The sequence below is a fragment of the Eleutherodactylus coqui genome, chromosome 3, assembly GCF_035609145.1.
Source record: "Eleutherodactylus coqui strain aEleCoq1 chromosome 3, aEleCoq1.hap1, whole genome shotgun sequence".
NCBI lineage: Eukaryota > Metazoa > Chordata > Amphibia > Anura > Eleutherodactylidae > Eleutherodactylus > Eleutherodactylus coqui.
Window position 1 is genome coordinate 47,828,023 of NC_089839.1, and position 22,889 is coordinate 47,850,911.

General features: G+C 47.0%; 1 protein-coding gene across 2 annotated transcripts in view; it reads right to left on the minus strand.

The window, feature by feature from the left end:
- PLEKHH2 (pleckstrin homology, MyTH4 and FERM domain containing H2) overlaps positions 1-22,889 on the minus strand; it is a 174,293-nt gene that overhangs the window by 9,314 nt on the left and 142,090 nt on the right. For both annotated transcript variants that reach the window (XM_066595567.1, XM_066595568.1), the window contains exons 20-25: positions 19,855-20,034; positions 18,481-18,578; positions 15,526-15,703; positions 5,006-5,161; positions 2,406-2,503; positions 2,155-2,296 (exon numbers count right to left, since the gene is read on the minus strand). In XM_066595567.1, coding sequence (XP_066451664.1) covers positions 2,155-2,296; positions 2,406-2,503; positions 5,006-5,161; positions 15,526-15,703; positions 18,481-18,578; positions 19,855-20,034 — 852 coding nt within the window. The remainder of the gene's footprint in view (positions 1-2,154; positions 2,297-2,405; positions 2,504-5,005; positions 5,162-15,525; positions 15,704-18,480; positions 18,579-19,854; positions 20,035-22,889) is intronic.

Sequence of the window (22,889 nt, forward strand, 5' to 3'; positions counted from 1 at the left end):
ACCTGAGGCCCTAAAAGTGGTTCCACCCTCGGCCTGTAAGAGGCTCTCAGAGGCTACTTGTGTGTAGTGACATCTTGTTCCACTTGTGTAGAGCTTGTTGACCATTAATATGATAGCTGGGATTTGGATAAGAAAGAATGAATGCAAGTAAGATGGTGGGTGTTGTATGCCAATTTTAGGGAAGGAGGTGAGACAGCAATTGTAGGGTTAAACAGTTACTGCGCCTGTGTAATGCTGTAGGGAAATGTAACCAATCAGTTTGCTTTTAGATAACGAGAGAATGTCTTTGTATGGATGGTATAAGAGAGTATATTTCCTTTGTCATTGGTTCAGTCTTGGGAAATTATTCAGTTGAACACATATGTATCGATACAATAAAGTGTCTATGCTTTCTGAAGAAGCAGCCTGGGTATCATTGGACCCTACAATGTTAACATTTCCATAGGCTCCCATTCAGCAGACGGTGCACACAATCCTCCAGGGGGCAGGAGCTCAGCACATTAGCTCCCGTCCCGCCTCCTCTGCCTTCAGAGAGGAGCAGCGTATATCGTCTCAGGCGTAAAAACCCGGCCGATATATGTACATCTGAATAAGCCCTCCACTTCACATCGCTTTACTGAGCACGCATGGAAAGGCACGAGTAGAGAGCCGCACAGCATGTGATTTCAGCACAACAAGGGTTGAAGTGAAGATTTGGGGAAGGCGGCAATCGCCAGGAAGTGGGTGTGATTAATCTGCTGATGCAGTGACTTGGAGCTATAGGCACCGCCCAGATGACTCAAGACCGGCCACTTACATACAGGATGCAGAGGCGAAATTTGAAGCTTCTGGGCCCCAATGCAAAACCTGTAACAGGGCCTCCAACTATAATGCTTTATTCATAGTACTGGGCTCCCTATATGGAGGAGAGAGGCTGGGTCTGGGTGCAACCACATCCCCTGCATCACCTATAGTTACGCCAGTGACAGGGCGCCAAAGGATAAAAGGAAGAATTTGGGGTGACACGTATTTGGTGTTTTTAGACAAATACATGTTTGTAATGCATTGATCATGCTAGACAGCCCTGTGGCGGTGACTTAACCCTTTCCAATCCAATTTGTATTCTGGTTTTCCTAGAGGGGCGTAATCTTTTTCTGCCGTTATACATCGGTGCTATATGCTGGCTAAAACCAGTACTGCATAAGGTGACACGTTGGATAGGCTCTGACAGCAGAGAGGCTGGCGATATACAGTAAGAGAACCCCGACAGATGTCTTCCAACATCAGAGCTGTACGGCCTTAAATCATAATGTCTTCAGAGGTCAGACAGTGGATTGGAAAGGGTTAATAACGAAATTTCTGGTGACTGGTTTCCTTTAAAGGGAATTCGTTATCAACTATAAGCACCATAAACTGAGTTATCGTGCTTATAGCTTAAGTGATGTGGAGTCCGGGGAGCCTCTTTTATGCTTACCCAGACCCCTGTTCCTGCAGTGTCCTCCAGAAAAACCAGAGCGCACAGCAAGCGTGACGGTTTTCAGAAGTCTGAGCGAGCGCACTCCTATAGAGACGAATGGTAATGCGTGTGCACCGCCTTCTGAAAAAAGTCCCGCTAAGTATGAAAACTCCCCCCCTGGACAAAACATTAAGTTTAACTTAGTATGTGGTGCTTCTAGTTGGTGACAGGTTCCCTTTAAGTAATGATGTTTCGGTTTATCATCTTGACCTGAGGATTTCTTGTATTTATTCACTTAGTTTCTTAATGCAAAACATTACTTTTTAACAGATTCTAGAAGGAAAAGCCACTTTGAGTAGAGAAAGGAGCTCATGTAAGGACCCATCCTGATTTGAGTCCTTTTTTCTTTTAGAGCCACTTTAGTGCCATTATTCCATACATTAGGCACATTACCGCACACGTAGAGCCATTAAAACAATACGCTAATAATACCTTGGCTTTTACATCTGTTATCCATCTGCAGTAGACTGAAAAAAAAGCAAAAAACTGAGAGATGGAGGGACGGTTAAACCACCTTGGGAAGCCATCTTTACATCGGGACCTCAAATTGTATAATTAGTGGTTAATAGTGTAGTGCACATTAGCGGACTGCTTCATTAAAAGTAATTGCTTTGAAAATTGCATTAAAAGGTATACATAGTTCATGTCGCAGAGGTTACCTGGGCAAGCAGAGCAGCCAGTTCCAGTGCCAGCTCCTTATTTACTGGAAAGACGCCATTAACGATTTTATCATTCGTCTGGTACATTAACAGCAGTTTCTCTCTCTCCGTCTCGCCGCGCACCTGCGCACCGAAACTCAGTCTGTAATAGAGTGGAAGAAAAAGTTAGACTGTGATGTATAAAGCAACTTGACGTCTAAAACAACACTGGTCATTAAAGGAAAATGAGGGGCGATATGGGGGTCCAGCACCTCTTTTTATAGGTGAGTCTTACAGTCCGGGTTCCGTCACATTTCCCAGGTAGCTGCTCTTTGGACGCCTGCTCCCACTTTGAGATGATGTCACAGATCTGGTAATGATAAGAGAGTGAGATGAAATACAGGGGTCTACATAGGACTTGCTGCAAAATTGGGCGCCGTACCAAAAGTAGTCTTTTTAAATGCAATTTAACGTTCTCCATTCCATTTTCAGGCCTCGTTCACACAAGCATGGTTTTAGCGCAGTATGGGCGCGTAATAAAATTGCGCCTATACTGCACTAAAAAACGCATGAACGTGTGTGAAAATCTTGCATTCACTGGATCAGCGTGTTGCTTAAAAAAAGGGCGGCTGAGAGATAGAAGAAGGGCTTTGGGATTTCCCCATAGCAGGGAGAGAGAGAGAGGGGCTATGGGAGATTAACTCAAAAACCTGCTCTCTTTCTCCCTGCAGTGGGTTAATCCCCTATAGCCCCATTCTCTCTCTCCCTGCTATGGGGATCCCCACAGTGCAGAGAGAGAGAGAAGGGGTGGGGCTGCAGGGGATCCCCCAGGGATGTCCCAAAAGCGCAGAGGGACGGGGTGGGGCTAGAGAGAGAGCAGGGCTAGAGGTCACCTCCCTGGGATTTCCCCATTGCAAGTTGAGAGGGGTGTGGCTAGAGGGAGGATCCCCTCTAGCTCCACCGTGTTCTGGGGGAAGCCCTTTAACCCCACCCTCCATCTCTCCTTTCTATGGGGAGATCTCTTGGGGAACCCGCTGCTGGGGAGAGAGGTGGAATGAGTCCCCCAGTGCCCCCTGCTGTTCAGGAATTGCCCAGCAGCGGGGTTGGAGGAATTCCCCGCTGCTTACAGCGGGACATTTAAAACTTGCAGCTCAGAAGCGCATTTTAAATGTCCCACTGTAAACTCCTCTTAGTCCCTGCTAAAGGAACCCCCAGGGAGATGAGCGGAACCCTCTGGCTTCCCCTCATCCCCATAGGGACTAACAGGAGTTTACAGCAGGACATTTCAAATGTGCTTCTGGGTGAAGCGGCGACGTTGCAATTCTCTTACATCTTTCATTTTTGCACGTGCATTTCTCTCGCACACAAAAAAACAGGACCTGTTCTATTTTTTGCTCTAAAGCTCCCCGTAAAAGTTAATGGGAGGTGCGCAAATGAGTGTGCAGTGTATACACAGATGTGTGATAAGATACGCAATTCAGTGAAAATAAGAACACATCTGGAACTCATTAGGCTAAATACCCATTTACACAGAAAATACAGTAAAATGCACCGATACGCACATAAAAAAGCTTCGTTCATGGTGGCTTCACGTGGGCATAAGCTCAAACACTCTTGCGATAAAGTAACGTTTTGTGCTGTGAAGGTCGTGCTATCGTGCACTTTTTACTCTACTGTTTGTGCTGCCAGGGACCGTTCACATCAGCGCGGAGCACACCCACGCAGTGATTTAACCCTTTCCAATCCAATTTGTATCCTGATTTTCCTAGGGGGCTTACTCTTTTTCTCCTGTTATACAACGGCGCTATCTGCTGGCTAAAGCCAGTACTGCATGAGGTGACACGTCAGATAGGCTCCGACAACAGAGAGGCTGGCAATATACAGTAAGAGTAACATCGGAGCTGTACAGCCTTAAAGGAGATGTCCCGCGCCGAAACGGTTTTTTTTTTTTTTAAACCCCCCCCCCCGTTCGGCGCGAGACAACCCCGATGCAGGGGTTAAAAAAACCACCCGCACAGCGCTTACCTGAATCCCGGCGGTCCGGCGTCTTCATACTCACCTGCTGAAGATGGCCGCCGGGATCCTCTGTCTTCATGGACCGCAGGGCTTCTGTGCGGTCCATTGCCGATTCCAGCCTCCTGATTGGCTGGAATCGGCACGTGACGGGGCGGAGCTACACGGAGCTACACGGAGCCCCATAGAGAAGAGGAGAAGACCCGGACTGCGCAAGCGCGGCTAATTTGGCCATCGGAGGGCGAAAATTAGTCGGCACCATGGAGACGAGGACGCCAGCAACGGAGCAGGTAAGTATAAAACTTTTTATAACTTCTGTATGGCTCATAATTAATGCACAATGTACATTACAAAGTGCATTAATATGGCCATACAGAAGTGTATAGACCCACTTGCTGCCTCGGGACATCTCCTTTAACTCATAATGTCTTCAGAGGTCAGGCAGTGGATTGGAAAGGGTTTAAAGGCTGTGCAGCCTAATAAGTCCCTGGTGTTTTCTATTTCCTTGTGTAATTGCGAAGTTCATTGCTCAATTTTGAATAATGAAGGTCTGGGTAGCACGACCCCCACCAACTGATAAAATGAAGGGCAGTGTACGGGCATCAACAGTGAGTTTGAGTTTGTATACTGCTTACCAATCAGTAGGAGGCGCATCACTTAGCTGAGCGCTTCGGGCATTCTGATTTAGCAATCGGAGGGACATGTTTCTCTGTTATTGTCAGAAGTTTTCTAAAAGTTTACCCTTTGCAAGAAATAATTCTGCCTGTATGCAGTCACCTCTAGCAGCATTCTTCACATAGTCATAGTTGCAACCAAAAAGCCCCCCAATCCTTAGGTGTAATATTCAGTAAGTACACACCTTAATGTTTCCCTGTAGACAATGTTCAAGGTCCTTTCCTGATGGGTCATCTGTAAATAAAGCAAATCCAGACTGTGCTGGGTTCCTCATACTGATGTCTTGGTTAAGTGTGCAGAGAAATTCTTCCACCGTTGTAGATGCATCAAATCCCACCACCTATAATAAATACTGGTGTTTTAAATGAAAGTTTAGCAGAATATATCAATGCGTACCTACAGCGAATTATCCTGAGTCTTTACATGTAGTAACTGTGAATAGTCTGTGAATTGTTAGCTCGGCTGTTTGTACTAAAGGAAAATCCAAACCTCATTTTCTAAAACAGTATACAGTATGTATGAAGCAAGGGAAAAAGAGGGAATCTATGACAATGAAAATGGACTACTGTGCTCTGATCTAGGAGACATGGTAGAAGTGATGTAAAGTAGGTGCTGCCGGCCTTTTATGCTGGTCAGCCAATGGTAGGGCCACCACCTTTGTCACCAAAAATACAGTGCAAGGTAAAAGGGGGTATGGTTTAGGGGTGTGGTTTATTGCAACATGCTTTTTAAACTCCGTTATTCCAGTTGCCCCAGTAGTAATTGCCCACTTTAGTGCCCCAGTGGAAATACTGACCCCTTTAATAGCCCCAGTATTAACAGAGTGTCCTTTAGTTACCCCAGTAGTCATAGATCATTCTGTAGTGGCCCAAGTGGTATTAGTGCCCCCTTTAGCAGACCGTTGTAATAAAGCCCCCTTTAGTGGCTCCAGTAGTGAATCTGTGTCCTTTAGTGGCCCCAGTAGTAGTAGGGTGTCCTTTAGTGGCCCTAATAGTAAGAGGGCATCTTGCAGTAGCCCCAGTGGTATTGTGCCCCCTCTCCCCGGCCCCAGTAGTAATAGTGCCCTCTCTCAGTGAGGCCTTAGTCACACGGGCGTTTTTTCGCGCGATTTGCGGATCGCATGACGGATGCGCATCCGCAAATCGCGTGACCGGGGCCAAAAAAAAAACGCCCAAAAAATCTGCTCCTAGCCGCGTTTCATTAGAAACGGGCCGGAGCTGTCCAGCGCATTGAATTCAATGGAGCCGGCAATACAGCTGGCTCCTCTGAAAGCAATGCGCTGCGGGCGAGCGTGGGATGAATTGTCGGGAAGGGCTTAAATATATAAGCCCTTCCCTGCAATTCATCCAGAAATGTGTAAAAATAAAAAAAAAATAAAAAAAAAATATATATATATATATATATATATATATATATACATACACATACTCAGGGCGTGGCCTGATCCATGAGGCAGTAGGACGCATCTCCCGAGCGCTCCCGCTGAACCCCGGCCGGCAAGCAGCATACCCGCATGCACGGACGCCTACCTTGCCCTATGGGACGCATCAGGAAGCCAGGAGACCGGGGGACGCCAGGAAGCGAAGATTCAGGACCGCTGGACGCATACATCGACCATCTCCCGTGGCGGCCGGCAGCTCCGGAGGGCTCCAAGATGGCGCCGCCGCTCAGGAAAGGGGGCGGAGCTTCCTCCTCGACCGGAGCCGGAGCCCCTGTGAAGGCAGCGGCGCTCCCAACCATGCTCCCGGCGCCCCGAACCAGTCCACCGGAGCCCCGAGAACGAGGACATCTATCTCCCCAGCGCCAGAGGCAGGTCAGAAGCGCAAAAAGCCTCCCGCACCAGGCCCCGCCCACCACCGCCGGCACCATTATTAAGAGGCCGACCACCACCCGCGGCCCCAGGGGAGACCTAACGAACCCCACAGGAGCTGATAACACCCCCGAAATGAGCACCGCGGCTGCGGTGACCCCGGGGCCAACAGAAGACCACTACCTGGCAGCAGAACACCCAGGCCGGGTGAGCAAAAACCCAGGGGCTGTAGAAGAGAAGGGGGGCAACGGTCAGGCCCCTGATAGGGCAGCAGAAGGAGAAGGGACACACAGCAGGCCTATGTCCCCAACAAGTGTGGAGGGAGAGATCCCCAGAGACTCCCAGGGCTTCACAGACCCAGATGAGTCCACATACAGTCCTCACAGCGCCAACTATGCTCTAACCCCCTCACCGCCGAGAAAAAGTTCCAAATCTAATAAAAGCGCAAGCACTCTAGGCGTCGCTGCCCCAGATCCTGATGAAGACGAAAGTGACACATGGGATTGGAAAGCGCACCTCAAAAGCATTCCCACAAGAAACAAAATAGACGCCCTGCTAACTAAAGCCACTAGTACACAAATGCAAGCAATAGAAATGTTACAGGCGGAAATAAAGCACATAGGGCACAGAGTCGCCGAATCAGAGGAAACGCAGAGCCAACTCCATTCACAACTCACCGAACACCACCATATCCTCCATGACCATGCATTACAAATAACTAATATCCTAACCCAACTGGATGATTTAGAGAACCGTAACAGGAGAAATAACGTCTGCATAAGAGGCCTAAGCGAAGACGTGGAACCAGCACGCCTAGAAAAATGGGCCACAAAGTGCTTCGGCGACATTCTCAACCGCCCTACTGACAATCCAGTGCTAATTGCCAGGATTCATAGAGCACTCGGCCCCAAAAGTTCTGATCCAGCGAGACCCCGTGATGTCGTCTGTAGAGTGCACGTCTACAAAGAAAAAGAGGAACTACTGAGGAAAATCCGCGAGAAAGGCCCACTAACCTATAAGGACTCTACCCTCCTGGTGCTACCTGACTTATCAAGGAGGACTCTTCAACTCCGGAAAGCACTGAGACCTGTTACTTCGGCGCTAAAAGAAAAGAACATCCCCTATCGTTGGGGATACCCCTTCCAGCTGCAGGCAGGGAAAGACGGGTCCACTGCTATTTTTAGAGGTCTCGGCGACCTCCCAAAGTTCTTGGCCAAACTAGAACTTCCGATGATCGCAATCCCGGATTGGCCTAAAGTCGAAGCTTCGGACCCGCTACCCCCGAGAGAAGAATGGCACCTAGTCGGCCCAACAGGGACACGCTAACCTTGATGGGACGTGGCACCTTCCCTGTGTGGCCATACTCCTGTCAGGCCCTGGTCGACCGCGACCACTGAAATTCCTCCAATCTAAGTCCGTGCAACATACCCGTATTTGGGTTCAGTCCCAGTTGCCGGGGTTTGGGGGGAGCTGCTGCCCTCGTTTCGGTACAGTTCCCCCCCAACTAGGCCAGCAGCACGTGTTGCTGCAATTTAGGTAAACTTCTTACTCCGTGGCCGGTTGCCACGTGAACATTTAATCAGGGAACGAGGTCTTCTTGGCCTAAGACAGCGTCCCTAAATGTTTATTATCATTATAGCATGTTTTTTCTCTCTTTTTTTCTATCTCCCACCCTCTTGTCACCCCTCTCCCCCAAATCCAAGTCCCCCGGGGCACTCATACCCCAAGACACAGAGCTTCCACCTAGATACTCTGGACGATGTTCCCCCGGACCATGAGTGATGGCCCCCCTAACAATAAGTTCTTTTAACGCCAGAGGCCTGGACAGCCCTGGGAAAAGAAATCAAATCCTATATCACTTCCACAAAAAGAAGGTGCTGATAACCTTTTTTCAGGAAACCCACTTCACCACGGCTAGCACTCCTAGTTGTCACAACAGGTATTATCCATACTGGTACCATGCCCCCCACCCCAACCGTAAAGTCGGAGGGGTCTCCATAGCCTTCCATAGATCCCTAAAACCGCAGATCATAGACCACGAAAGGGAAGACGAGGGAAGGTACCTATTCCTGAAGTTAAAACTGTCAAATGTTACTTACACCCTCACTAACTTCTACTTCCCTAACCAGGACCAGGCTTCCTTTGGCTCCAGAGCTCTCCGGAGGCTGTCAGAATTCGCGGGAAACACGACCATCATTGCCGGTGGGGACTTTAACGTCGCGATGGACCCTCGCCTGGACACCTCATCCGGGAAATCCTCGACCCCTCGCTCGACCATAGGCAAGCTACGGAAAATGTTGGTAAGTCTCCACCTTGTTGACCTGTGGAGGCCCCTCCACCCGGTCGTCAAGGACTTCAGCTGTCACTCGCAGGCGCACAACACGTACAGCAGAATAGATTATATTTTTGTCTCACATAGATTGTTAGATGGAGCTCCTAAGTGCTCCATGGGAAACTTCACATGGTCAGACCACGCTCCAATCCTAGGGGAAATAAACCCAGCGACACAAGACTGCAAAGGGTTCAACTGGAGACTTAACGACAACTTACTTAAAGATCCTACCTGTAAAGCTGACATAGACAAGACAATAGAGACCTTTCTAGAAGTACACAGACCCGACCCCAGCGCCAATAAAATGGGAAGCACTAAAATGCACCCTGAGAGGCGTCTTCATAGCCCACGGCGCAAGACTCAAGAAGGAAAGAACACACAAACTCAAAAAGCTATTCCAGGACTTAGAGGCACGTGAGTCGGCTAATAAAACCCTGTAATCAGAGACATTATTACTGGAAATAATCAACATTAGACACGAGATATTAGCTATCCTGGACCAAAAAACCCTACACATCAGAGAGAGATTCCGGGCAGGACATTACGAATACGGCAACAAAAGTGGGAAGTGGCTGGCGAACTACCTACGACCTAGGGCCCCCCAGACGAACATCCAGTCTATACTCGACCCCTCAGGAAAGGAGGTACACACACCGAGCGAGATACTAGAAACCTTCAGGTCCTACTACGCCCAATTATACAACATTCCATGCCCAGAGGAGGCAGATGACCCCAACCTAAATGAACAAATCCGACGATATCTACACCACAACACACACGCTACTATTCCGCCGGCCGACATAGAAGCTCTCGAGGAAGATTTCACTCCCACGGAGCTATCACAAGTCCTACAGGACCTTAAATTAGGGAAAAGTCCTGGCCCAGACGGGTTCACACCAAGATTTTACAAAACTTTTGGGACCCAACTCTCAGAAGTCATGCTGACAGCGTTTAATGCGGTCTCTCAGGGGAGCCCCTTCCCCCGGAGCCCCTTCCCCCCCCCCCCCCCCAGGCATTGCAGGCTAACATAGCAGTGATATTGAAGCCAGGAAAGGACCCTCTCCTGTGCCAGAGTTACAGACCGATCTCCCTCATAAATAGCGACCTCAAAATATTTTCAAAAATTCTGGCAAACAGGTTAAACCCCCATATCCCCTCCCTGATACACGTGGATCAAGTAGGTTTTGTCCCCGGCAGAGAAGCCAGGGACAATACGATCAAAACTATATCCCTGATCAACAAGGCCCGAAGCTCTCACGTCCCCATGTGCCTTCTCACGATAGATGCCGAGAAGGCATTTGACAGGGTAAAATGGTCTTTTCTGGAGTTGACACTGAGGGAGGCGGGCCTGGGACCGAAAACCCTGTCTAGGATAATGGCTTTATACAGCTCACCCTCGGCTCGCATCAGAGTCAACGGACTGCTATCAGCGCCCCTCCAGATCCGAAACGGCACCAGACAAGGTTGCCCTCTTTCTCCCCTCTTATATATATTGGCAATGGAGCCCCTGGCATCAGCCTTGAGAGGAAACCCAGCCATACAAGGGATCACAGGGACAAGCGGCGAACACAAAATCTCAATTTTCGCAGACGACCTATTACTATACGTCACAAATCCTGACACATCGCTCCCTGAGATCATAAAAGAGCTAACCAAATATGGGTCGCTTAGTAACTTCAAAATAAACCCTCAAAAATCGGAAATCCTAAACATAACCTTACCGCCATCGATGGCCACCTCATTAGAAGAGTCTTATCCCTTCACTTGGAAGACAGACTCACTAAAGTACCTTGGTACACACATCCCGGCCAACCCCTCAGACACCTTCGACCTAAACTACAGACCTTTATTATCCATATTTGAATCAGAACTAGACGGATGGTCGAAATTGCATCTCTCGTGGTTTGGCAGAATAAATTCCTTGAAGATGAACATCCTCCCAAGAATCCTCTACATTTTTCAAACAGTGCCCTACGACATCCCCAAAGGTTTCTTCAACCTGTTACAGAGAGCCTCAATAAGGTTTGTCTGGAGAGGTCGCGCACCCCGAATAAGTTACAAGACCCTAACCAGGTCTAGGCGGACAGGAGGAGCAGGATTGCCAGATTTAGAGCTCTACCATAAGGCGGCAATAGGGAAATGCATCTTGGACATAATATACAACTCAGACAAAAAAGCTTGGGTATCTTTAGAAACCGAACAGAACAACTTAAACCTGGGAGGGGCCTTCTGGGTCCCAGGAAAGGTAGACTGGGGGGAGCTGGGGACATCTCCCCTAGCAATTCACTTGCTAGGGGCATGGAGGCGCGTAACTCAGAGCGGTAAGACGGCAAATATCCCAGGCCCCCTAACCCCACTCACGGGAAACCCCCAACTACCCTCCACACGGACAGTCTCTAAGCTTCCAATCCTCCCAGACAGACACAGGCCCCAAATAAGGGAGGTGTGGGGAACGGGAGGTATACGCCCGCTGAGCGACCTCGCTGGGGGTCACAGACTGAGACCGGGAGCCTGGTTGCAATACTTCCAGGTGAGGGACTACCTAGGCTCACTAGGGGAACCGGGACCGCTTAGTGCAGCCCTCACCCCGTTTGAGAGGCTGTGCGACGCGTCCTCAGCTCCGCCTCACACAATATCTCTGCTGTACGGGTTGCTGCTCGACGAGCGGACGGGGGAGACTCGCTTGCCATGGGAGACGCGATGGGAAGAATCACTGGGCAGGCAGATCTCCGGGGAGCTCTGGAGCAAGTCTTACCTGTTAACTCACAAGCTGTCTATCTCTATCAGGGCACAAGAACTTAACTACAAAATTGTCACACATTGGTATAGAACTCCAGACAGACTCCACAGAATCTTCCCTGACACCACGGACGAATGCTGGAGGTGCTGTGCAGAGGTGGGAACTATGCTTCACCTATGGTGGTCCTGTCCGCTATTCGCTCCCCTATGGGGGGACATCGCCAGAGTTCATGGAAAGTTGAGCATGTCGCAGGTTGTAATGACTCCCGAGATCGCCCTCCTCTCCATGGTGCCCGGCCCCATCTCTAAAGTCAAAAAAGGGCTTCTCAGACACTTCCTCATGGCTATGCGCCATATCATTTCACAGCACTGGAGACAGAAGGGGGCGATCCCGAGGAAGAAATGTGTGGAGGCAGTAGATCACATTAAATACATGGAGGACCTTCGGAGCTTCGAGACCGAGTCTAACCGGGGCACAAGGGACACATGGGCGCCCTGGGTGGACTTCCGGAGCTCACCATCTCTCCTTCGGTGGCTCGTCGACGGATCCGTGTAGAAAGCGACGAAGAAACAGGACGAGAGCCGCGAGGGGCTGAAACCCGCCCGAATTCATGAATGGGTGTGAGTGAGAGCTGCCTCTGATTGGCTCAGCGCTGAGCCAATCAGGGGCAGGTCTGACTCACACCCCCTTCACACCCACTGCAGGCCGGCCGCGCTGAACTCCATCTGCCGGGACAAGGTGAGTATATATATTTTTTTTTATTTTTACACATTTCTGGATGAATTGCAGGGAAGGGCTTATATATTTAAGGCCTTCCCGACAATTCATCCTGCGCTTGCCCGCAGCGCATTGCTTTCAATGGAGCCGGCTGTATTGCCGGCTCCATTGAATTCAATGGGCAAACATCGTTCTTCTCTGCCACAGCTGTTACAGCTGTGGCAGAGAAGAATGATTTGTCTTCTATATTTTCCCAATGGGGTCGGCGCTGCTGCCGCCGGCCCCATTGAGCGCATATAGAGAAGAGAACAGGAATCGCAGATCGGTGCGATCTGCCATTTCTGTTCTATAATTTATCGGACAAGCGCATAAAAAGTGCTCATGTGTCCGATACCATTGCAAAGCAATGGTTTAAAAAAAAAAAAAAAAAAAGCCGGACGCATGCGCAAATCGCGCGAAAAAACGCCCGTCTGACTAAGGCCTAACCCAGTAGTATTAGTGCCCTGTTTAGTGCCTCAGTAGCAAAAGGACTCCCTTTAGTGGCTCCTAGTGGAAATAGGGTGTCTTTTAGTGACCCCAGTAGTAATAGGGTATCCTGTAGTAGCCCCAGGGGTATTGTGCCCCCTTTCACTGGCTCCAGTAGTATTAGTGCCCTCTTTAGTGCCTCAGTAGCAAAAAAGACCCCCCCTTTTGTGTCCCCAGTAGTAATAGGGCATCCTGTAGTGGCCCCAGTAGTAATAGGGCATCCTGTAGTGACCCCAGTAGTAATAGGGCATCCTGTAGTGGCCCCGGTGGTATCAGTGCCCCCTTTAGTGGCCTCAGTTGTAATACGGTCTCCTTTAGTTGCCCTAATAGTAATAGGGTGTTCTTTAGTGGCCCCACTAATAACAAGGTGCCCTTTAGTGGCCCCAGTAATAGAGCACCCTTTAATAGCCCCAGTAGTAATGGGTAATCCTGTAGTGGTCCTAATGGTAATAGTGATCCCTTTAGTGACCCCAGTAGAAATTGGGCAATTTTTAGTGGCCCCTCTATGTGTCCTCCCCACCCCTGAAACTGGCTGAACAATAATTGTATCATCAAACAGTATGACCTACTCTCAAATGGAATCCCGACCAAAACTTGGGAGTGAGATATAACATTTGATGATATGGTTGCTGCCTGGCAATATGCCTAGTGAAAAATAAATACTGACACCTGCTTCTAGAGTAAATTACTGACCAGGCTGGTGGTAATGCTAAATAAATATTTTGTGGGAATTGGATGCTACTATGAAAGAGGGTAAAAACAACTGAGGCACTGGTGCAAACTGTTGGAAGGTATCACCTCGAAGGAGAGTGAAGCTGATGACTACTGCTGTCAGCCATATTAACTCTCATGGGGATAAATCCTTCCCTTTCTCTGATAACCCTCCCTGGCAGTCTGTTACAATGAAGTCACACCTTCCTTCTCCCATTTCTCCTCTTATGATTGTTTTTTCCTCCCACTTAGCATTCAGTACAAAAAACTCTGTATTTCAATTTATAGGAGCAGATTAATCAATGTTTTGCATTATACGTAAAAGACCACGTAATAGGTCTTGAATACTGTCACAAGTGGTAGAGAAGTAGCTGCACTTGGCGTGGGGGTGAATGTACAATGTATTTACATTTAGGATTCAAATGTTGGGTGGTTTAGAGTAAATGTCTGCTCCCTTGGCAGCATCTCTAGTGGTATAAGATAGTGGAGGGGATGATACCAACATCCTGGGTGGTGTAGGGTAATAGAGGAGATATTATCAGTGTCCTTGGTGGTTGAGGTTAGTGGATGGGATAATGCCAGATTTCCTGGCTGTCTAGAGTAGTGGAGGGGATAATACCAGCATCTCTGATAGTCTAGGGTAGTGGAGGGAATAGTGCCATATGTTGTTGCCCCAGAGAAATCCAACTTTCATTTTCTGATACAAACTGTATATCTGACGAGTACCGTTGTCAACTATATTATTTGCCGTTCCTCTGTTAATCTCCCTGGCAGCCAATTACAATGGGAGAACTCTCCCCCTCTCATTTCTCCTACTATATAGAAAGATTTTAGTGTTTTCTCCTCCTACTTAGCCTTTAATGAAAATAAATACAGCTGTGTAAAAACTGCAAGCAATAAAATGTATCAAGTGGGATTATCTTTTTAAGCTTTATCGTACATCTTGAGAAATCTGATCAATGTTTCTGTTACGTGTGCTGCTGAGACATGTTGTACTATTGTGATTCCAGCAGCACAGCTCTCTCAGGGTTAATGATTGAGCTGGCTGGGTGTGGTACTGTCTGCTAGCTAATCCCCTGGATCTGTGCTCACATATAAACCCAGCTCCTGTCAGTCACTGCATGGCCCCTAAGGTGAGCAGTCATGAATGCTTGTCTGGTGAGGTTTGCAGTGTGATCTGGTTCATGTCTGTTTGTACATTTAAATTCTGTCAGTTTTGTGTTAGCTTGCTGTGTGTCCTGCAATCTGTGTCCTGTCCTGTTGCAGCGTGTGGTGTGAACGGTGTCCGGTTCTGCTGGACTCCTGGTTAGTGTAGGGACTAGCAGTATAACCAGGAGCTGTGAAGTGGCCTGCTAGCTTACAACATCTTGTACAACATGTCAACTAATACCTGGTATTTATATTCAGCTTCCAATCTGTTACTAGTGGTTGTATGCAGTGTATTCTGGGTCTGCCATGTGGCATGTGAATTCATCCTGTTCTTGTGTGTGGCTCCTAGGATTAGCTAGGGCCCAGATCCGAAGACCGCTGGGCTGCCCTTATTGGGGCAATGTCCCCGCTTAGGTAGGGCCATGCCATCCTCCCGCGTAGTACAGGGTCGGTTGCCTGAAACCTGTGTGTATCCCGTGTGACCCTGCTGCTACCTGTGTACGTCCATCCCATCCATTCTCTCTCCCTTTTAGGGTGCGATCGTGTGGGCTCCCGTGCTTTGCCTGCCCACACGATCGTAACAGTTTCTTCGACTTTTACTCAGCTGATAAAGTTAGAATTGAGAGTGATACAACATGCAATATGTCTGTGAGTGAATATACTGCATATCGGACTCATGCAACAGATAGATTAGTAGTATACATATAGGGCTGCTCTTACCTGATATGTGCCATTCATAAAGTGCACAGGTATACTGAAGGGCAAGGAATGGTGATACGGGTTGCGTAATAGAATTGAGAGAATTTCCATTCGGGAAGGTCTAGCTTCACGATCTCCATTTTGTTGGGTTCTTTCTACACAGCGCTGGCAGTAAATGGCATATTTTCCAGCCTCGGTTCTGTGACATAGGGCAAAGAGAGAAAAGGTTATATATATGGTGTCTACAGAAATGCCTATCTAGGGGCAAAAGAGACCTTTGCATTATTGTATGAGGGAATGTATATGGAGCTGCTTGTTCCAGCGATAAAATAACCCAAGGGAAACAATTTAAGATGGATGAGCATAATGAACAGATAATTTCTGACTGTAGAGGATAAAGTCAAATGCAGGACTGGAAACAAATAAGTAAGTTTTATTTTATTAGGATGGCTTTACATGGGGCAATTGTTGTATGAGTGGTCGCTCAATTGAGCAAATGTAAGCATCAGTTGTACCGTGTAAATAGGGCCACCAATAGGGTGATAAGCGATAATTGGTTCACTAGTTGCTAATCAATTCATTTCAGTTCACGTAAAAATATCCCCTGGTTGATTAATTAGCGTCTGACATAAACAACCACCTATACAAAAATGTACATGGTTGAGCATGGCAGAATGGATGGCACATAGCATTTTTGGGGTCACCACTTTGTCTCTCCAGTTCACCAACATAATGAGGTGTCCATCGTAGATGCCATCCTCGAACACCTCAAGGAAAACAACGGAATAACTCCTCACCAGCATGGGTTCATGAGGGGTCGATCATGTCAGACCAATCTGATCAGTTTCAACGATGAAGTAAGCTCTAGGCTGGACCTGGGAGAGTCTATTGATCTCGTATATCTGGACTTCTCTAAAGCCTTTGACACCGTGCCGCATAATAGGCTAATATACAAAATGAGACAGCTCGGATTGGGTGAAAACGTGTGTAAGTGGGTAAAGAATTGGCTCAATGATAGAAAGCAGAGGGTGGTAATAAAAGGTTCGTACTCAGATTGGGCCACTCTCGCTAGTAGGGTGCCACAGGGTTCAGTATTAGGCCCCATTCTGTTCAATATATTTATCAATGACTTGATAGAGCGGCTGCACAGCAAAATATCAATATTTGTAGACTATATGAAATTATACAATATAATCAATGCAACGGAGGACAATGTGCGGCTACAAACGGACCTGGATAATCTGGGGGCTTGGGTAAAAAAATAGTAAATGAAGTTCAATATTGATAAATGTAAGGTTATGCACATGGGCAGAAGAAACGGATGTCGCGAATGTACACTAAATGGGGTACTGCTAGGGAGAAGGGATATGGAAAAAGACCTGGGGGTACTAGTAGACTGTGGCCTTAACTGGAGCAACCAAAATGGGCTAAACTCTCTTCTAACTCATGTTTTTTTTGCCTTCCTCTGGATCAACGGGGGGGGGGGGGGGGGTGGAAACAGGCTGAAGTAGATGGACATTGTCTCCTTTTGGCCCGTGTACTATGTTACTATGTAGCTCCCTTAAAGGAGTATTCCCACCATGGCTTTTCAAAACCGAGATTAGGAGACCACTGCCATGGCTACCCAGCAGGAGCCTACGGAAAGAGACAGGCGCCTAATGCAATGCTGCTTTGATAGCTCTCATTCAAGTGAATGGGAGCTACAGAAACAGTATACTGTGCTATGGAAACAGCACTGCGCTGGGTGCTTGGCTCCTTCCAATAGTTCGTCGGAACAGAGCTTCCGGGTTTTCCCATCTCAACCATGAACTGCAGAGATGGGAATATCCCTTGGAGATGTCCCTACAGGAAGCGATCCCATTGCTACAGAGCAGTTTGGCACTTTCTGGACTGGACAACATGGTCATGTTAATTGGCCACCATCTTTCCCGGAATTGACCCCTTTGGAACTGATTCCAGGGGCATAGCTAAAGGCTCCTGGGCCCAGGTGCAAAAATTTATCTTGGGGCCCCTCAACTTCTCTTAACTCCTTAACGCAGAGGCGCAATTTGAAGCTCCTGGGCTCCAATGCAAAACTGTAACAGTGCCCCCAACTATAATGGTTTAGTCATAGTACTGGGCTCCCTATATAGAGAAGAGAGGCCTTATGGGCCCCCTAAAGCTCCTGGACCTGGGTGCAACCGCATCCCCTGCATCCCCTATAGTTATGCCAATGACTAATTCCTTTCCATTATCTTAGCACATGCTCCATATACATACCCTTGTACAATGCTGGAAAGATCGCTTTTGGCCTTGAATTACATTTCTTGGGCCTATAGACTCAGCATGCCTCGCACATTAGGTCCCTCAGGCAGTAAGCTCACACCAAATACAGTGCATTATATTACTGAAACATGCAAATTAGCTCAAGTCAGCCAAACTAGAGACTCCTCCACAAGGAAGTGTGGTCCATCTGTAGACAGACTGTTTCGGGTCTCAGTACAGAGCAGAATACAGGTTGCCCGGATGGGAAGCTTGGGGAGGGTACTGGTTACTTTTGGAGGAGTCTTTGGCTTGGGTGACATGAGCCAATTTGCATACTTTCTCCCACAAGCATTGCTTGAAAATAAGTCTCCATTGGGTCTCCTCAATGGGAATGATTACCATTTGGGCTATTACTGAACCAGAATTTCTACATGCCTAATAACCATCGAAAAAGAGTTATGCCCATATATTAAGTATTGAATGCCAACTACGGCAATATAATGCATTCTGGCTTGCAGGCTACACCCCTCTTGGCCAGACCTGTCTGCACCGGCACCACAAGATATGCAAACGTGGGACTAAGTATCAGCGAGTGTATGATCCCATCTGAATTTTTGCAATGGGGCCTTCTCCTGCCCCTTAACGAAAATGGGTGTCGTCAACAGACCGATGTCTCTGACTCAAGCAACGTGAAAGAGCAGAACAGACAGGGTGGCGGCACCTATAGAATACCTGATATCCGCATTCTTCTTCAGGAAGAGTTTCAAGAGCCAGATGTATGGATGCTGTGGAAGGAAGAGGCCAACACACAAGGCCAGGAGCTGCCACCCCTGCGAAAACACATATAGGTCTATCAGATATCTAATACAACTTTAACCCCTTCAAAACCAAGCCTGTTTTAGAAATTTGTCACTTTAAAAGGTACGTTCACATGGGCGACAAAATCACGCAATTTTGCCGCGATGCGATAGCACGAGAGAACGCATGTATGAGAAGCCCATGCTTTCCAATGGGTTTCTCCACATTGGGAGGAAAAGCTGAAAATAAAAAAATGGTCCGCGTCTTTAAGCGTTAAAGAGTGCTTAAGGCTTTATTCACACAAGCGTTTTAGAGCAACTATTTAGCCGCTTGGCCAAAAATCGCGACCATCTGAAGCATTGGCTTCCAATGTATTAATTCAGATAAGCGATTTGTAGCCTCGTAAAACTGTTGCGCCGGAAAAAAATAGCACATACACATCCAAAATTGGCGACTGAAATTATACGCTGCTGGAAAAGATAGGTCATGCTCTTTCTTTAGACCGATATACGCTGGCAGCTCCCATAGACTGCTATGGGAGCTGGTTAAAAAAAAGTGAGGGGTAGGGAGTTTAGCAGCATCCAGCACTGCAAAAAACTAACAGGTGCCTCTATTTAGGCATTAGAAGTCAGTCATTCTGAGGATTTATGCCGAGCGAGGGATTTCCAGGCTGTGGGGTATTTTTTCGCTAATACGTCAGACCCGGCCCTGTGAATGGACAAGTAAACGCTAATTAAGCTTGGGACTCGATTGCATCTTTTCTTCATTCACGCGATTTAACGGCACGTGCGTGCGACCATAAAAACGTGTACGCTCGTGTCAAGGAGCCCTTAGTTTGGTTGTCAGGACAGTGTTGACTTTCCACCCTGTAGCCATACATGTGGAGGTGTTGAGGGCTCTCCCTGCTCCCTGGGCCAAAGTTCTGGCATAATAATGGGCTTCAATGGTCCAGCAGAAGACAACCAAACTGGTTTGGAGTCAACCAGTTACTGTTAAGAACTAGCCTTAGGCTATGTCCATATGGGGGAATCCACCATAGAATTTTTGGCGTGAATTCCGACTCTAAAAAGCGCGTTAAAATCTGAATCCGCTGTGAATTCCACCGTGTGAACATAGGCTTATGGGTTGATTCATAACTTAGAATTTATTGCTGATGTGACCTGTAATGTAATTAATAGTGAACATGCACATGTTCTGTATAGATGGAGGATTGGCTGTCCCAATCTTCTCCTCTGGGGGGTGTAACGATCTCCAACCTGACACTGCTTTTAGTTACCACTACTCATTCATCTTTGACTAGCGCGTTACCTGGATGGGACTCGGCTGGTTCTGCGGCTGCCTGTGTCGGGTCTGTTTTATAAGCTGGCAGTAGATCTCGTTCTGAAGCTCCAGGTGGGTTAAGCAGACTTGCAGGGCACTTTGAGCCAAGGAGACATGATAGTCAATGGCAGGTGAGTCAACTGCAGCATTGAGGAAGAGCTGGCATGTCTGCAAATATAAAGTTCACACATTATTACTATTACTGCACATCACCAGCAATTTCTGAATAAGATAGATAGATAGATAGATATGAGAGAGATATTAGATAGATAGATATGAGAGAGATAGATAGATATGAGATAGATAGATATGACATAGATAGATATTAGATAGATATGAGAGAGAGATGAAAAAGATAGACAGTTAGATAGATATTATATGGATAGATAGATAAATAGATATGTAATAGATAAATAGCGCAAAACCTTTGCTGTACAGTTTGCAGGCATAAATAAAATCAAATGTATGGCTCTACCTCCCTCTTGTGGCCTCTCAGACAAATTGCAATTTAGAATACTGCATGAACTTCGGGTCCATTCACATGGGCATATGCAATTATGGTCCATGAAAAACAGACTGATTTCACTGCATGTGTATATGTGTGTTGCATGCATTTTTGTTATGTATGTGTTTTTTACGTCCGTGTGCCATCCGTGTTTCATCCGTTTTCCCCATGTACAAAAAACGCAAGACGGCCCAATTGATGTAGTTTTTTCCCCACTGTCTCCTAGCAACATGTATAAAACAATACAACGCACATGCATGTAAGATCCATGATAGAGCTTGCCACAATACTTTTAGGCAGGATTCACACAACCGTATTTGTACGCGCAATGCACAGTGAACGAGAAGGGGGGTTTGGTACCGTGATAGCCAGTAGAGCAAAGTGTGATTGTTCTCAGTGAGAGAAACCCAGTAATCTTTTAGATATGATACCTTTTAATGGCTAACAAAAATATATGATGTTACAGCAAGCTTTCTAGGTTCAACTCTTCATCAGGCTGAAATTAAACTGGTTTGGATTGGGAACAAATATAACATACAGATGCAGAGGGGCCACTCCTTCTGATCTAAATAAATGTTCACACACAGAAATTTGGGACTGTTTTACACTCAAGACTTAAAATAACAAACTGAGCAAAGAGATAAATACTTAATCAGTCCACTGAGAATAAAACATGTTGATTTCACTGGATAAGTTCATATGGGCGTATTTTGCATGCACAATTCAGTCGCACGCTAAACACAGAAGAACCCATTGATTTCAAAGGCCCATTGTGATGAGTGAGTTTTGTGCGTGCATTAAATGTGGGGCCTGCTCGCTTTCTGCATTTTGCGCAGCAAAAGCACCCATTAAAGTCTATGGGAAGTGCGCAAACAAGCAAGGGAAAGCGTGGCAAATTGTGCAAAACACAGAGAAATGTAAACATCTGGTCCTCCTTAAGCTAATTAGCCTTTTAATCAACAGAAAGGGTGTGTTGCGCCCACATGAGAACTAGCCCTGTGTGCGCAAAACGTACAGTAATACACGCAGGCACACGGTCAAATCTACTTCAAAAACTTTGCGCTGCAGCAAGCGTTTTTGCACATACAGTCGTCTGAATAAGCCCTTACTGTTAGATTTCTACAGCATCCAGCAGAAGAAGTCTAAATATGTCTTGAATCTGAGGCATGTGGTAGGAAAGGACCTATGTACCTCTATGGGAGTCCTGTTACACACAGCAGTCAATAGATCCCATCGATGGAAATAGGTTAGTTTCCATAAACGTTTTTTGCACGCACATTTCGTGCACACGCAAAAAAAAGGTCTTGCTTTTTCTTTCTGCGTATTGCACAGCAAAGGCCCCATATGGAATACGCTGCGCAATTCCGTGAGAAACAGAACATATCTGGACCTCATTAGGCTAAATAACCTTTTAAATTAGGGTGGGGGTGTTTTGCACAGGCATGTGAACAGCCGCTGTGAGCGCAAAATGTACAGAACTATGTGCTGATATGCGCACGAATCTACCTCATCAACCTTGTTCGCTACGCAAATAAGTTCAACTGAAGCACGCGCAATTGCGCACATGGCCACCTGAAGAAGCCCTTAAAGGATAACTAAACTATTCCTAAACTTCTGACATGTAGTCATCGAAGCGCTATGCCTGTTCAGCTGTTTTCAGTGAGCAGTGTAGAAACTCCATAGACTTTCCATTGAGCCCGAACACCACTCACTGAATACGGCTGTGGTTTTAGTTAGAAATCTCCCCTGCCTGTCGAATATACCATATATTAAAATGGAAAAAAAACTGTATTTCAATTGATAGGAGAAAACTTATCAATGTTTTGTATTTTTTTATAAAACACATGCCGTAAGTGGGTCTATTGGGAATATTGCCACAAGTAGTAGAGAAGTGGTTGCACTTGGAGTAAGGTTCTAGCATACAATATACCACCATATAGGCTCTAATTGTTGGGAGGTTTAGGGTTAATATCTCCTTGCATAGTAGTCTATGTTGGTGGAAGAGATAATCCAGCATTCCTTGTGGAACAGAGTAGTGAAGGGGATAATGCCAGCAACCCTAAAGGTCTAAAGCAGTGGTTGGGATAATGCCAAAATCCCAGGAGGTCTAAGGTAGTGGAGAGGATAATGCCAGCATCCCTGGTGGAGAAGGGAAGTGGAAGGAATAATGCCAGCATCCCTGGTGGAGTAGTGTAGTGCAGGGGATAATTCCAGCATCCCTTGTGATTTAAGGTAGTGGAAGGGATAATGCCAGTATTTATTGTGGTCTAGGGTAGCAAAGAGGCTAATGCCAGTATCTATGGTGGTCTAGGGTAATAGAAGGAATGATTCAGCATCACTGATGGTCTAGGGTAGTGAAGAGGACAATGCCAGTATTCCTGGTGGTCAAGGGTAATGAAGAGGAAAATGCCAGTATTCCTGGTGGTCAAGGGCAGTGAAGAGGAAAATGCCATAATTCCTGGTGATCCAGGGTAGTTGAGGAGACAATTCTAGCATTCCTAGTGGTCTCGTTTCTGGA